The sequence below is a fragment of the Bubalus kerabau genome, chromosome 22 (genome assembly GCF_029407905.1).
Source record: "Bubalus kerabau isolate K-KA32 ecotype Philippines breed swamp buffalo chromosome 22, PCC_UOA_SB_1v2, whole genome shotgun sequence".
Taxonomy (NCBI): domain Eukaryota; kingdom Metazoa; phylum Chordata; class Mammalia; order Artiodactyla; family Bovidae; genus Bubalus; species Bubalus kerabau.
In genome coordinates, this window is record NC_073645.1 from 24712711 (window position 1) to 24727634 (window position 14924).

The window sequence follows — 14924 nt, forward strand, 5'->3', positions numbered from 1 at the left end:
GCCTGGTGTTCCTCATAACTAAATGCCTTATTTATCCCAGAGCAAGTACTCCAAGTGAGTAAGGCAGACCCACAGTATTTTGTATAACCTAGCCTTGGGAGTCACCCTCCATCATTTCCGCAATATCTCATTGGATACACAAATCAGTCCTATTCATTATAGGAGGGGTGTGAATACCAGGAGGCAAGAATTATTGGGGGTCATCTTGGAGGTAGTCACCACCATACCTTTGTTCTCACAGTGTTCTATTTAAACCATTCACCTCAGACTGGGACTTGAACCCATGGGTGTCAGGACTCAAACCCAGCCAAAACCTTACTGGAGACTCTAGCCCACAGTCTTTTAATTAGAATCACTTACCTGATGTCTGGACTTACTGAGGCTCAGATTCTGTGTCTCAGCACAGAGGGAATTCAGTGAGAGGCAAAGTGAGAAGCAAGAAATAGATTTATTAATATAGCACTCTTACAAGAAATGCAAGCAGGCAGGTGAGGAAGCTCTGCCTTGAGGATTAAGTGGGCTACAGTTTAATAGTCAGAGGAAAGGGAGAGGGGAAAAGACTGCCTTTTTCGAGTAGATATCAGGCTTACATCACTAGCTCCTCCTCTGTATCAGGCAGGAGAACGTCTGACTCTATGAGGTCAAACGAGGACTGTCATATTACTGCTGTTGTTGTTTAGTTGCTAAGTCATGTCTGACTCTTTTGTGACCCCATGGACTGTAGCCTGTTAGGCTCCTCTGTCCATGGGATTTCCAAGGCAAGAATACTGGAGTGGGTTGCCATTTCCTTCTCCAGAGGACCTTCCTGACCCAGGGATTGCATCCAGATCTCCTGCATTGCGGGCAGATTCTTTACCATCTAAGCCACCAGGGAAGCCCCTCTATAGTTAGACAAGCTTGCTTCATTCCACGAGGTTCCAATAACTTTATTGAGTGATTAATTTACAGTGGTCTTCCAAAGTTTCCCAGGTTTCCCCCTCTATTTATAGACTCCTACTGAGCCTTCTACAGCTATTTGACTATCTATCCTATTTTATCCCTATCACTATCAGGGGCACACAATTACAATTTGCCCCATTCCTGATGATGCTCACTGGGTTTTTTTGCGGGGGGGGGTTGGAAATACTATGTCTTGTGCAGGATCTTAGTTCGCCCATCAGGGGTCAAAACTGTGCCCCCTGCAGTGGAAGTGTGGAGTCTGAATCACTGGATAGCCAGAGAATTCTTGATGTTCACCTTGATTGCTTGCTTAAATTTATGTCTGCCAGTCTTCCCCACTGTGAAGTTACTCTTTTCTTTTTCGAATCATTAAGTATATTGGGAGTCATATCTCCATTATTCTTTGAGTACTTCCTTGTGTTCTGGCACAAAATTTTCTAGGTTCATCTTGTATTTTCCTTGTCCTAGCCCTGGAATCAGCTATTTTCCCAAGGAACACTAATTCCTTTTGGTGGAGAATGGTATTTAGAAGCTAAGATCTGGATGCTAAGTCTAGTTACTATTATTGGGTATTGCTGCTCCAGGGCTTCCCTGGTAGCTCAAATGGTAAAGAATCTGCTTGCAATGCAGGGGACCCTGGTTTGATTCCTGGGTCAGGAAGATCCCCCAGAGGAGAGTATGGCAACACACTCCAGTATTCTTGGGCTTCCCTGGTGGCTCAGTTGGTAAAGAATCCACCTCCAATGCAGGAGACCTTGGTTTGATTCCTGAGTTGGGAAGATCTCCTGGAGGAGGGCATGGCAACCCACTCCAGTATTCTTGCCTGGAGAATCCCCATGACCAGAGCAGCCTGCTGGGCTACCGACCATGGGGTCGCAAAGAGTAGGACATGACTGAGCAACTAAGCACAACACAGCAGCATTGTTGCTCCAAGACCCTCACAGTGGGCAGAGCTAGGGAATTGTATTGTATATGCAAATTATATGAAATTTAGAGCTATTAATTGTTAACATTTATTGAGTACTTACTACATGCCAGGTGATATTCTGCGGATTTTCCATCAATCCTCAGGCCAGCCCAATGAGATAGGAACTATTACAGTCCCCATTTTGCTGGTAAGGCATAGAGGTTAAGTAATTGCCCAAGGTCACATGGTTACTGGACTTCTAGAACATATCCTTTAAAAGGAGGAGGTTTCCTGTGTCCTTCACAGCATTTCCCTGATGTAGGCCTGGAACACAGATACTGTACTGCTAGATATCCTCTGGGGACAAATTGCCCCCAGCTGAGAACCACTGGTCTAGAACAACAGTAATTGAATCTAAGTAAAGCTGCTTCTTGATTGTTTGTGCTAATGAATGAAAGAAAGGGGATAAACATAATCCAGAAGGGCAGAAAATGCAGAAAAAAGTCTCTTTTCTCTGAGTGGCAGAGATTGTTGGTTGCCTATTCCAACATCCATTATAAAGACATTTCTTCAACCTTTCTCCTCCAGCTCTGTACCCCACCTGCCTTTGTATCCATACTCTCTCCCTCCATTTCTGTCACTGAAGGCTAATTCTTGCATCTGGATTTCACTATATCTTCTTAGACCCTCCTATTTCTACCTCTAACCACAGCGCTATCTCTTCTCTTCTTCCCTGGATAGCCATATATCTTGTAAGAAGAGACTCAGCAGTCTCCATTTCCTCACCTTTCCTCTTCAGCTCAGTGCAGTATGGCATCTGTCTCCTGCCATGATCCACACTTGCCAGGTGTTCCTCCTGTCTCTCTGGTCATTTCTTGGGCTCCTTTTGCTGGCTCTTCTTCTGCTCATGTTATAAATCTTAACGTTCTTCAGAATTTCATCCTGGACCTGCTGTTCTTCACAGTGCTTGCAGTTTTCCTGCATGACTTCATCCTTTCCTTCAACTGCCACCTATATGTTGAAGAGCCTTATCTATAGTCCAGGACTTTCTCTTCAGCTTCAGTTCTGAATATCCAACTGCCTATTTGATGTCTAAATCCATGTAGAAGTCCCACAGGTATCTTGAAGCAATCTGTCCAAAAAAAAACACACACAAAAAAACAAAAAAAAAATCATAAAAACTGATTATCTTTCCACTAACTGTTCCTTCTTTTCTGTTCCTTGTCTCAAAAAATAGCATTCCTCATTCATCCTGTTTCCTGAACCAGATACCTAGAAGTCATCTTTGACACATTCTTTTAACATCATCCACAACATATCTAATTAATCACCATGTCCTACAGATTCTATCTCTTCAACATCCCTGGAATCTATCTGCTTTCTTTTTTCATCACCTCCATCATCAGACCTCCATCATTCCTCCCAGGAAGATTTCAGCAACCTCTTGATCCTTTTTCCAGTCTCCAGCTGCAGGAGATTTTCTAAAATTACAAATTGGGCCATGCTGCAGCCCTGCTTAAAAAAATGTTCAGTAGTTTCTTGCAGCCCTCACAATAAAGTCCAAATTCCTTAATCTGGCATCTAACCTGGAGTGAAAGTCAAGATATTTTATAGTTGCTAAGGCACAGGCACTGACCCCAGTTAGAAAGGATGTCAGCCGGTTCACCTGACTGTCTGTTGGCTGAATGGCTCGCCTATGGAGCCCCGTGCTATTGTCTTCTGCACTCTCGTCTAGTGCCGATCTTCTTCTAAAGCCACCCTAATCTTTTTTTGGTTCTCAGACTGCATCATCAAATGCAACTTGAGACTTCCCTGGTGGTCCAGTGGTTAAAAATCCACCTGCCAGGGCTTCCCTGGTGGCTCAATGATAAAGAATCTGCTTGCTAGTGCAGGAGACATGGGTTTGATCCCTGGTCCAGAAAGATCCCACATGCTTTGGAGCAATTAAGCCCACGTATCGCAACTATTGTGCCTGTGTTGTGGACAGGGAGCCGAAACCACAGAGCTCATGTGCCACAACTACTGAAGCTAGAGCCCCTGCTCCATAACAAGAAAAGTCACTGCAATCAGAAGCCGGAGCATCACAACAAAGAGTAGCCCCTACTTGCCACAACTAGAGAAAGCCTGTGTGCAGCAAGGAAGACCCAGCACGGCCAAAAATAAATAATAAATACAGATTTTAAAAAATGCAACTTTGCCTGAAATGCTCTTTTTAGCAGCTTTACCATCACCCAGGAATCCCTCAGAAGAAATGGAGTGGCCATCATGGTCAACAAGAGAGTCCGAAATGCAGTACTTGGATGCAATGTCAAAAACAACAGAATGATCTCTGTTCGTTTCCAAGGCAAACCATTCAATATCACAGTAATCCAAGTCTATGCCCCTACCAGTAACACTGAAGAAACTGAAGTTGAACAGTTCTATGAAGACCTACAAGACCCTTTAGAACTAACACCCAAAAAAGATGTCTTTTTCATTATAGGGGACTGAAATGCAAAAGTAGGAAGTCAAGAAACACCTGGAGTAACAGGCAAATTTGGCCTTGGAATACGGAATGAAGCAGGGCAGAGACTAATAGAGTTTTGCCAAGAAAATGCACTGGTCATAGCAAACACCCTCTTCCAACAACACTGGAGAAGACTCTATACATGGACATCACCAGATGGTCAACACCGAAATCAGATTGATTATATTCTTTGCAGCCAAAGATGGAGAAGCTCTATACAGTCAACAAAAACAAGACCAGGAGCTGACTGTGGCTCAGACCATGAACTCCTTATTGCCAAATTCAGACTGAAATTGAAGAAAGTAGGGAAAACCACTAGACCATTCGGGTATGACCTAAATCAAATCCCTTATGATTATACAGTGGAAGTGAGAAATAGATTTAAGGGCCTAGATCTGATAGATAGAGTGCCTGATGAACTATGGAATGAGGTTCGTGACACTGTACAGGAGACAGGGATCAAGACCATTCCCATGGAAAAGAAATGCAAAAAAGCAAAATGGCTGTCTGGGGAGGCCTTACAAATAGCTGTGAAAAGAAGAGACGCGAAAAGCAAAGGAGAAAAGGAAAGATATAAACATCTGAATGCAGAGTTCCAAAGAATACCAAGAAGAGACAAGAAAGCCTTCTTCAGCGATCAATGCAAAGAAATAGAGGAAAACAACAGAATGGGAAAGACTAGGGATCTCTTCAAGAAAATCAGAGATACCAAAGGAAAATTTCATGCAAAGATGGGCTCGATAAAGGACAGAAATGGTATGGACCTAACAGAAGCAGAAGATATTAAGAGGAGATAGCAAGAATACACAGAAGACCTGTACAAAAAAGATCTTCATGACCCAGATAATCACAATGGTGTGATCACTGACCTAGAGCCAGACATCCTGGAATGTGAAGTCAAGTGGGCCTTAGAAAGCATCACTATGCACAAAGCTAGTGGAGGTGATGGAATTCCAGTTGAGCTATTCCAAATCCTGAAAGATGATGCTGTGAAAGTGCTGCACTCAATATGCCAGCACATTTGGAAAACTCAGCAGGGGCCACAGGACTGGAAAAGGTCAGTTTTCATTCCAATCCCAAAGAAAGGCAATGCCAAAGAATGCTCAAACTACCGCACAATTGCACTCATCTCACACACTAGTAAAGGAATGCTCAAAATTCTCCAAGCCAGGCTTCAGCAATATGTGAACCGTGAACTTCCTGATGTTCAAGCTGGTTTTAGAAAAGGCAGAGGAACCAGAGATCAAATTGCCAACATCCGCTGGATCATAGAAAAAGCAAGAGAGTTCCAGAAAAACATCTATTTCTGCTTTATAGACTATGCCAAAGCCTTTGACTGTGTGGATCACAATAAACTGTGGAAAATTCTGAAAGAGATGGGAATACCAGACCACCTGATCTGCCTCTTGAGAAATTTGTATGCAGGTCAGGAAGCAACAGTTCAAACTGGACATGGAACAACAGACTGGTTCCAAATAGGAAAAGGAGTTCGTCAAGGCTGTATATTGTCACCCTGTTTGTTTGACTTATATGCAGAATACATCATGAGAAACACTGGACTGGAAGAAACACAAGCTGGAATCAAGATTGCCGGGAGAAATATCAATAACCTCAGATATACAGATGACACCACCCTTATGGCACAAAGTGAAGAGGAACTCAAAAGCCTCTTGATGAAAGTGAAAGTGGAGAGTGAAAAAGTTGGCTTAAAGCTCAACATTCAGAAAATGAAGATCATAGCATCCGGTCCCACCACTTCATGGGAAATAGATGGGGAAACAGTGGAAACAGTGTCAGACTTTATTTTTCTGGGCTCCAAAATCACTACAGATGGTGACTGCAGCCATGAAATTAAAAGACGCTTGCTCCTTGGAAGGAAAGTTATGACCAACCTAGATAGCATATTCAAAAGCAGAGACATTACTTTGCCAACAAAGGTTGGTCTAGTCAAGGCTATGGTTTTTCCTTTGGTCATGTATGGATGTGAGAGTTGGACTGTGAAGAAGGCTGAGTGCCGAAGAATTGATGCTTCTGAACTGTGGTGTTGGAGAAGACTCTTGAGAGTCCCTTGGACTGCAAGGAGATCCAACCAGTCCATTCTGAAGGACATCAGCCCTGGGATTTCTTTGGAAGGCATGATGCTAAAGCTGAAACTCCAGTACTTTGGCTACCTCATGCGAAGAGTTGACTCATTGGAAAAGACTCTGATGCTGGGAGGGATTGGGGGCAGGAGGAGAAGGGGACGACAGAGGATGAGATGGCTGGATGGCATCACTGACTCGATGGACGTGAGTCTGAGTGAACTCTGGGAGTTGGTGATGGACAGGGAGGCCTGGCGTGCTGCGATTCATGGGGTCGCAAAGAGTCGGACACGACTGAGCGACTGATCTGATCTGACCATCACCCCACCCCATCCCCACTCCACAGAGCTGCCCTGAAAGCGATTGACTGCTCTATCCAAAAAGAATGGAAGGCAATGGCACCCCACTCCAGTACTCTTGCCTGGAAAATCCCATGGACAGAGGAGCCTGGTGGGCTGAAGTCTTTGGGGTCACTAGGAGTCAGACACGACTGAGCGACTTCACTTTCACTTTTCACTTTCATGCATTGGAGAAGGAAATGGCAACCCACTCCAGTGTTCTTGTCTGGAGAATCCCAGGGATGGGGGAGCCTGGTGGGCTGCTGTCTGTGGGGTCGCACAGAGTCGGACACGACTGAAGAGACTTAGCAGCAGCAGCAGCAGTGGGCGTGTCTGTTGAGGGAACCCACACTCTTAATGATTCCTTCTATTTAGGCACAAAAGCATATAGCCTCAGTGGGGTTAGCAAACTTTCCTAAATAGAGAACTGGCTGTTGATCTTTTATGAGGACAAGGAAGTAAGATGATGGTGGAGACAGGAAGGGGACATTCTTTATTTAGCTCCCAGCTAAAACAGTATCTTTCCTGCCAACTGAAATACAAATAACCTTCCCACCTCCACAGGACCTCTTGACTTAGGATTAAGCTTATCAGATATTCAAGTAGTTGATGGATATTTAGTCAGTTGATCACTTTGCTTCCATTCAGCTTTGAGCTTTGATTGGCTGTTCTTAGGGATTCCCTTGTAGCTCAGTTGGTAAAGAATCTGCCTGCAATGCAGGAGACCTGGGTTTGATTCCTGGTTGGGAAAGATCCCCTGGAGAAGGAAATGGCAACCCACTCTAGTATTCTTGCCTGAAGAATCCCATGGACAGAGGAACCTTGGAAAACAGAGGATTGTGGTAGTGATGGGGGGGAATTGTTGAGTAATTCTAGATTTTGGAAGGCAAGGTAGGCTTAGAGGGGAATCTGGATAACAGAGGTCAGCAAGAAGGCACTGAGCATCCAGACTCCAAGGCAGCTGTCTCAAATCTGGCTGCAGATTAGAACCACCTGGGGACCTTCTAAAATTACCATTGCCAAGGGCTTCACTTCAGTTCAGTTCAGTCGCTCAGTTGTGTCTGACTCTTCGTGACCCCATGAACTGCAGCACACCAGGCCTCCCTGTCCATCACCAACTCCCAGAGTCCACCCAAACCCATGTCCATTGTGTCGGTGATGCCATCCAGCCATCTCATCCTCTGTTGTCCCCTTCTCCTCGTGCCCTTAATCTTTCCCAGCATCAGGGTCTTTTCAAATGAGTCAGCTCTCCACATCCACAGACTTATTAAATTAAGGGTAAAGCTTGGGCACCATTATTTTTTTTATAAAGTTCCTCAAATGACTCTTATTTGCAATTAGGATTGAGAGAGCAATGGCGATGGGATGAACAGAAAGCACAGACATGTGTAGAATATTTCTAGCTCTGTCCTGCTATGTGTTATAAGTACAGACTGCAGAGGGTTAGAGGGGCAGAGTAGTTTAACAAAAGGCATGATCCTTGTGGGTTGGAGGTTGCCCAAAGTAAAATATACAGACTGGCAAAATGAAAGTGGGGCTGGTAGTTTGGTAACCCTGAGTGTGGTAGAGTAGTGTGATGAGGTTTACACTGTCCTGGTGTTTCGGTACTGCAGTTTGGCTCTACATAGCCCAATTAATGGAGAAGGCAATGGCAACCCACTCCAGTACTCTTGCCTGGGAAATCCCATGGGTGGAGGAGCCTGGTAGGCTACAGTCCATGGAGTTGCAAAGAGTCAGACACGACTGAGCGACTTCACTTTCACTTTTCACTTTCATGCATTGGAGAAGGAGATGGCAACCCACTCTAGTATTCTTTCCTGGAGAATCCCAGGGACGGGAGCCTGGTGGGCTGCTGTCTATGGGGTCGCGCAGAGTCGGACACGACTGACCTGACTTAGCAGCAGTAGCAGCAGCCCAATTAAGTGTCCTTAATAGCCTATGAACCAGCAAATACGGTCTTAGGTGTGTATTCCCAAATACATTCTCATTCACGGAAGAATGTAGGAGGTTGATCACTGCAGTGTTATTGGGAACTGGAGTCTTTTTGTTTATTTAAGCTGCACTGGGTCTTAGTTGAATCATGTAAATTCTTTAGTTGTGGCATATGGGATCCAGTTCCTTGACCAGGGATCAAACCCAGACCCATTGCATTAGGAGCATGGAGCTTAGCCACTGGACCACCAAGGAAGTCCTGGGAACTGGAGTCTTTGCTGGGAGAGTAAATGGGTAGAATGTGGGGAATACACAACATTAGACTATTCAGTTAGAAGCATCATGTTTGATGTACATAGCAATGTAAATGGATTGTAAAACCACAGGTACTGGGTGAAGAAAGTATGAAACACAATGAGACACATAACAAAATTACATTTGTGAATTTAAAATTTAACACACAAAACAATATCTATTTTGCAAAAACCGTACAAACCAAAAGAATGACAATCTCACTGGGAAATATTTTCACATTCCTCTATGGATAACAAGGGCTTCCCTGGTGGCTCAGATGGTAAAGAATCTACCTGCAATGCAGGAGACCTGGGGTTCAATCCCTGGCTTGGAAAGATCACCTGAAGAAGGGAATGGCTGCCCACTCCAGTATTCTTGCTGAAGAATTCCATGGACAGAGGAGCCTGGCAGGCTACAGTTCATGGGGTCATAAAAGAGCCAGACACAACTGAGTAACTAACACCTAAAGTAAAATAAAACAAATGACTTCTCAACAGAATTTTACAGTAAAGGATGTTAACTTCCCACCCAAGCTGAACTCTCCTAAACAATCCTGCCTCTATATTTTCAGACAACATGGTCATCCTGCCTCTGTTTCCTCTGTCAAGATAGCTCTGATTACTAGAAAGTGTGAATCTGAGTCCTGTGTCATTACAGTGTAGTTCAGTGAAAATAGCACAGGGCTTGCAGTCAAGCAGATGGGGTTAGAATCCTGATGATGTAATTTGCTGGGTGACTTGATCAAGTTACTTATCTCCTCTTAGTCTCACTTACTGCATCTGTAAATTAGGGATAATAATACCTGCTTTACAAAGTTACTCTATATTAGAAATTATGAATATAAGATACCTAGTCACAAAGAGCTAATAAAGTGACAGCTGTTATCATCACCACCACCATCACTATTATTATCCCATCCAGTGGTCCTACTTTACCCTATAGAGCTATATACATATGCCTTTCAATACTTTAACGGAGAAGGCGATGGCACCCCACTCCAGTACTCTTGCCTGGAAAATCCCATGGACGGAGGAGCCTGGTAGGCTGCAGTCCATGGGGTCGATAAGAGTCGGATATGACTGAGCGACTTCACTTTCACTTTTCACTTTCATGCATTGGAGAAGGAAATGGCAACCCACTCCAGTGTTCTTGCCTGGAGAATCCCAGGGACAGGGGAGCCTGGTGGGCTGCCATCTATGGGGTCGCTCAGAGTCGGACATGACTGAAACGACTTAGCACTTAGCGCTTCAATACTTTAAAATACTTGAATTTATTTGCCATGTTATTCCTAAGTGCTCTTTTTTCAGAGTAGTCATTTATTCGGTTATCTTGTCCTTGGCTGTGCTCCTGCATAAGATGTTTACAGAACACGGTGCCCATAACTGAACAAAGTGCTCCAGGTGTGGTCTTAGTGCTTCAAAACAGAGTAAAATCATAAAACTGTATTCCCCAGACACTACTCTCTTCAAGCTGCCTAACTTTCAAACTTTAGCTTTTTCGGCAACCATATCACATACTGCCTACGAAAAGTTGCAGGTAGTTTTCACATGAATGAATTTTGAGTCTTCATTTTGCAATAGTAGTAGTAGAACTTAAATTTTTTTTTTAATTAATTTATTTGGCTGCACTGGGTCTTAGTTGTGGCACCTGGAATCTTTGCTCTTCGTTACAGCATGTGAACTCTTAGTTGGGGCATTTAGGATCTAGTTCCCTGACCAGGGGTGGAAAACTGGGCTCAGTGCACTGGGAGTAGGGAGTCTTAGCCACTGGACCACCAGGGAAGTCCCTTAAAAAAAAAAAATTCAAGAGTTAAACTTTTAATTAACTTTATTATATATTAGGTAATGTGCTGAGTTCTGAGGACATAGGGATGAGTAGGACAAAGTATCAACATACTAGAAATATAAGTTCCATGAGACCAGGTCTACTGTGTTCACTACTGAATCCCCATCTCTTGGGCACAATTATCTGCACACGGTTATATGTGCTGTTTGTTGAATGAACAAATGAATAAGATATACAGTGGAAGATTGCCCTATAAACGAAAAGCTATTTCCCTGTTTTATAAACTCAGATATTTTGTACAAGCCTGTCACCTTTAGCACAACCCTAGTGTTTTCGCATTTTACGGTAAGCTGATTTCCAAAATAAATTCGTACAGTCCCCTTTAAGGCCAAACTAAATATTACATGCTTTATTTGCTGAATGGCCATTATATCCCACCATTAAAGACCTTTTGGAAGTACCCATTTAACATCTCACGGTTAGCAGTAGCCGGCGATGGTTTCTGAGTGCTAAACACCCGAGAATTTTCTGAGTAGAGTTCTATTAGACCCTGACTTACAGTAGGTTAGAATAAGGTGGAAGTGTGGCGCGATGACTTAGGAGGACCTTGAAACTCTGCAATTCAGCATGAAGCTGCTGCTAGGTGCCCATAGGCCCAGCGTCTCAGTCGAAATCCCTCAGACGCCAGACATAGGAATTTGGGAGGCGTCCAGTTCTCTAGAACAACAGTTAGGGAGGCCCTAGCGTCTCTGTCCTCTCACAGCTTTTTCCAGTATTTGGGCTACAGGTGAGGCACTGGTCGCCATCTTGATATCAATTGCCAGGCAAGTCGCCACTGGCGTCGCTCGGTAACCACGGAGACACCGATGCCCCTCCCGTTTCTCAGCTCTAGAGGCTGCAAACTACGATTCCCATACGCTGATCTTCTCTACTTGACGGTCAGTTGTCTAGATTTGGCTTGGGAGACACCGCGACCCTACCGCAGTGAACCGCGGGAGTTGCAGTTCGCGGTGTGGCGTCACGTTTTGCTTCAGGAAGCTCCAGAACCACAAATCCCGTGAGCCAGCGGGTAACACGCATGCGCAAAGGGCACCTTGTCGTCCCTGGCCCCCCTGCCACAGCCTGAGAGGTAAGAGGGCGGAGGAAAGGAAGAGGAGGCGGGATCCGGGCGCTGCGTTGGCTGAGGCCTGGCACCAAGGGGGCGGCCCCGGCGGAGTGCAGACCCAGTGGCCCCTGGCGATTATGGACCCGGCCGAGGCGGTGCTGCAGGAAAAAGCGCTCAAGTTTATGGTGAGGAGAAGATGCAGGCCGGGGAACTGTGGAGGCGGTGCGTTGGCGGCGTCCCTGAGGCTCGGGCCTGGGCTGCCTGCCCGTTGGAGGAGGGCGCAGCAAAACCCTGGGCCGAGGCCGGCGGCGGGGGCGGCTGGAGGGACGGGACGGGAGCTCCTGGGAGGTAGGAGGGGTTGCGGAGAGGACCCGGGGGTGGGGGCAGCAGCTCCGCCATCTTGTGGATGAGAGGCCAAGTGACAGCGGGAGCCTAATCGGGGAGGGGTCTCTGGGGCGCGCGGGGCCCTGGAGAGTAAGGGGCGTAGGGACAGTTACTGAAGAGCTGAGGAGGCCAGGAGGAGAGACGCCGTGAGGCCGCTGGCAGGGCCTTGCCGGGGTGAGGGTTACGGGTGAGGCCCTGGAGAAGAGGTTCATTCAGTAGTGGGGAAGGGGAACGCTGGACAGTGGGAGGAAAGATACTGGGAGTGGGAGGTGGGTGGGAAAAACGGGCAAGGCTGGATGCGGATGGATCTAAGGTAGAGCAGAGAGAGGACTGGTGGGAGACTTACAGTCTTGTGGAGTGAGATGGGGGAGAGAGCCTTTGACTTCAGGGTACAATCCCAGCTTGGCCAAACAAACTAATGTTGACAAACTCTGGAAAGAACTAGGCCTTACTTAGGAAGGAAAGGACTGGGGACGGGATCTAGGGCTGTGATGACAGTCTTTGGGAAAGGGAAAAGGTTGAATAGATGCCAGAATTACAGGTATCAGGAAAGGGTATACATCCTCTAGTTTGAAAGAAGACTAGAGGTTCACTGGTTAGGGAAATCCAGGTACAGGAGATTAGGGGCGAAATTAATATCTAATAGTGTAAAACAAAACTTAATGCAATATCGTAGAGACAGTAAACTGTGGAGACCAGGTGCAGTATCACTTTCTGGGAATGGAAAGGCTATGCAGATTAGCATCCAAAGACCCATAAGAAGTAATAAGATCACTGGAGAAATTCAGGAGATAAAAGGGGGAATGCAGATAGTGGAGAATAACAGATGTCAGGGTTAGTAGTTACTTAGGAGTTTTAGGTTGAAGTACAGTATGAACTTGGATTTTGTGGGTGTGTTTTAATCCTTTGGAGTCTAGTTCTTTAACTTTGTATCATGCTTTTCTTTTTTTGATATGTGTATGTTTAGCAAATTTGTATAGCTATTTGATGCATTTAATCTGATGCTTCATTTGTATATCCCAGATGTAAAACCAGACTTTGTGGTTACTGCTAAAGAATGATGGGATGCATAGACTTCTTTCTGTCTTAACTGGTGTCCATAGGGACCATTGATATTATTTGCAGTCTATTTGCTTTTTCAGAAGTAATTGAAAAGTAACCTGTCACTCCAAATCTTTATTTCTGTTGTTAGATAGTTGTTTTGTGTCCTTGCCTTAGATACCAAAACAAATCTAAACAAACCATGGACACTAACCTAATTGAATTTAGGGTTTAAACTGCTGCATTTACAAGAATATAATTTAAGAGTCTGGTCAAATTTACTATAACTTTATTTATTTTGTATTAGTGCTTTCTAAAATGCCTAACTAAAGTTCAAGTGTATCTTTAACAAAATACTATTAGACCTAAAGTAAGATCTTGAGTTTCTGCCCAGTGTTGAAATTCTAAAATATTAAGAGGCTTCGGAATTGTTTTGGACTTCAGAAGTGAGACGAAGTTGCTTTGTATGTACAGCCAGCTTCTAGATTTAAGTAAGAAAAGTGACAGCTGCTTATTTTTGTTTTTCTGCTTAGAGGTTGACTCAGTCCTAATCTTGACACATGTCAGATTTATGGAATAATGTGGTTTTAACAGATCATAAAGGGACCTTATGAGATCATCTTCTTTACTCCCTGATAGACCTCAGCCTAGGAACATTTTCAACCAATTGATCTCTGCTTTGTACCAGTGAGTTGTTTTGATAATGGTCTCCTGATTGAGTTAAAGTTGGAGCTAGAGATGGCCATGAGTAGTTTGAAGCTTTTGGGACACCACATATTATTAAATGTTGAGTCAGTTTCCATAAGGAGAAACCAATTTTTCTTCAATTTTAGTTACTTTCATTTTTGACCTTGCCTGCTGTTAATGGCTGCTGTTTGCGAGAAGGCCAACTGGAAAAGGGTCACCAAGAATGACACCTTAATAACTGAAACAGAATGGAGAGTTAAAGATTTGGTATTCTTTTTCAGCTCAGTGCTATGCTTAGTTGCTCAGTTGTTCTTTGAGACTCCATGGATTATAGTCCCCCAGGCTCCTCTGTCCATGGGGATTCTCCAGGCAAGAATTCTGAAGTGGGTTGCCATTTCCTTCTCCAGGGGATCTTCTCAACTCAGGGATTGAACCCAGGTCTCCCGCATTGCAGGCTGATCCTTTACCGTCTGAGCCACCAGGGAAGCGCTTTTCACCTCAGTAACAGTCTTATTATGAATCTAAGTCACAACCTGCCTTTGGTCCCATTTACCCTGTTATGTATGTTTACTTAGTCATTTGAGATAGGACGATATTTTATTTGTGCTTGCACCTGGTAATTAATGCACAGTACACATGGAAAAGACTATCCTTTTAATCATATTGAAATTTTTTATAGTATTTGGCTTTATTTTGTCCTATCCTTTCCCTCAATTCTGAGGTGTGAATGACAATTTTTGTATAGGATGCCCTGATTTCTACAGTTTAAGAAAATATAAAATTTTGTTTAAAATAGCATGAAATGGATATTCTGTTTTATGAATTTTGCTCATTACTGTATTGGTTTAGTAATTTGATTAATTTTTATAATAAAACCTTATCAGTGAGACCGATTCAGATTTGACCATAATTCACACATGGTCTA

General features: G+C 44.3%; 1 protein-coding gene across 10 annotated transcripts in view; it reads left to right on the top strand.

The window, feature by feature from the left end:
- The first annotated feature begins 11884 nt into the window (after positions 1-11884).
- BTRC (beta-transducin repeat containing E3 ubiquitin protein ligase) overlaps positions 11885-14924 on the top strand; it is a 169363-nt gene continuing 166323 nt past the window's right edge. For all 10 annotated transcript variants that reach the window (XM_055560941.1, XM_055560942.1, XM_055560945.1 and 7 more), the window contains exon 1: positions 11885-12072. In XM_055560941.1, the coding sequence (XP_055416916.1) occupies positions 12025-12072 (48 nt within the window). In that variant the 5' untranslated portion in view covers positions 11885-12024. The remainder of the gene's footprint in view (positions 12073-14924) is intronic.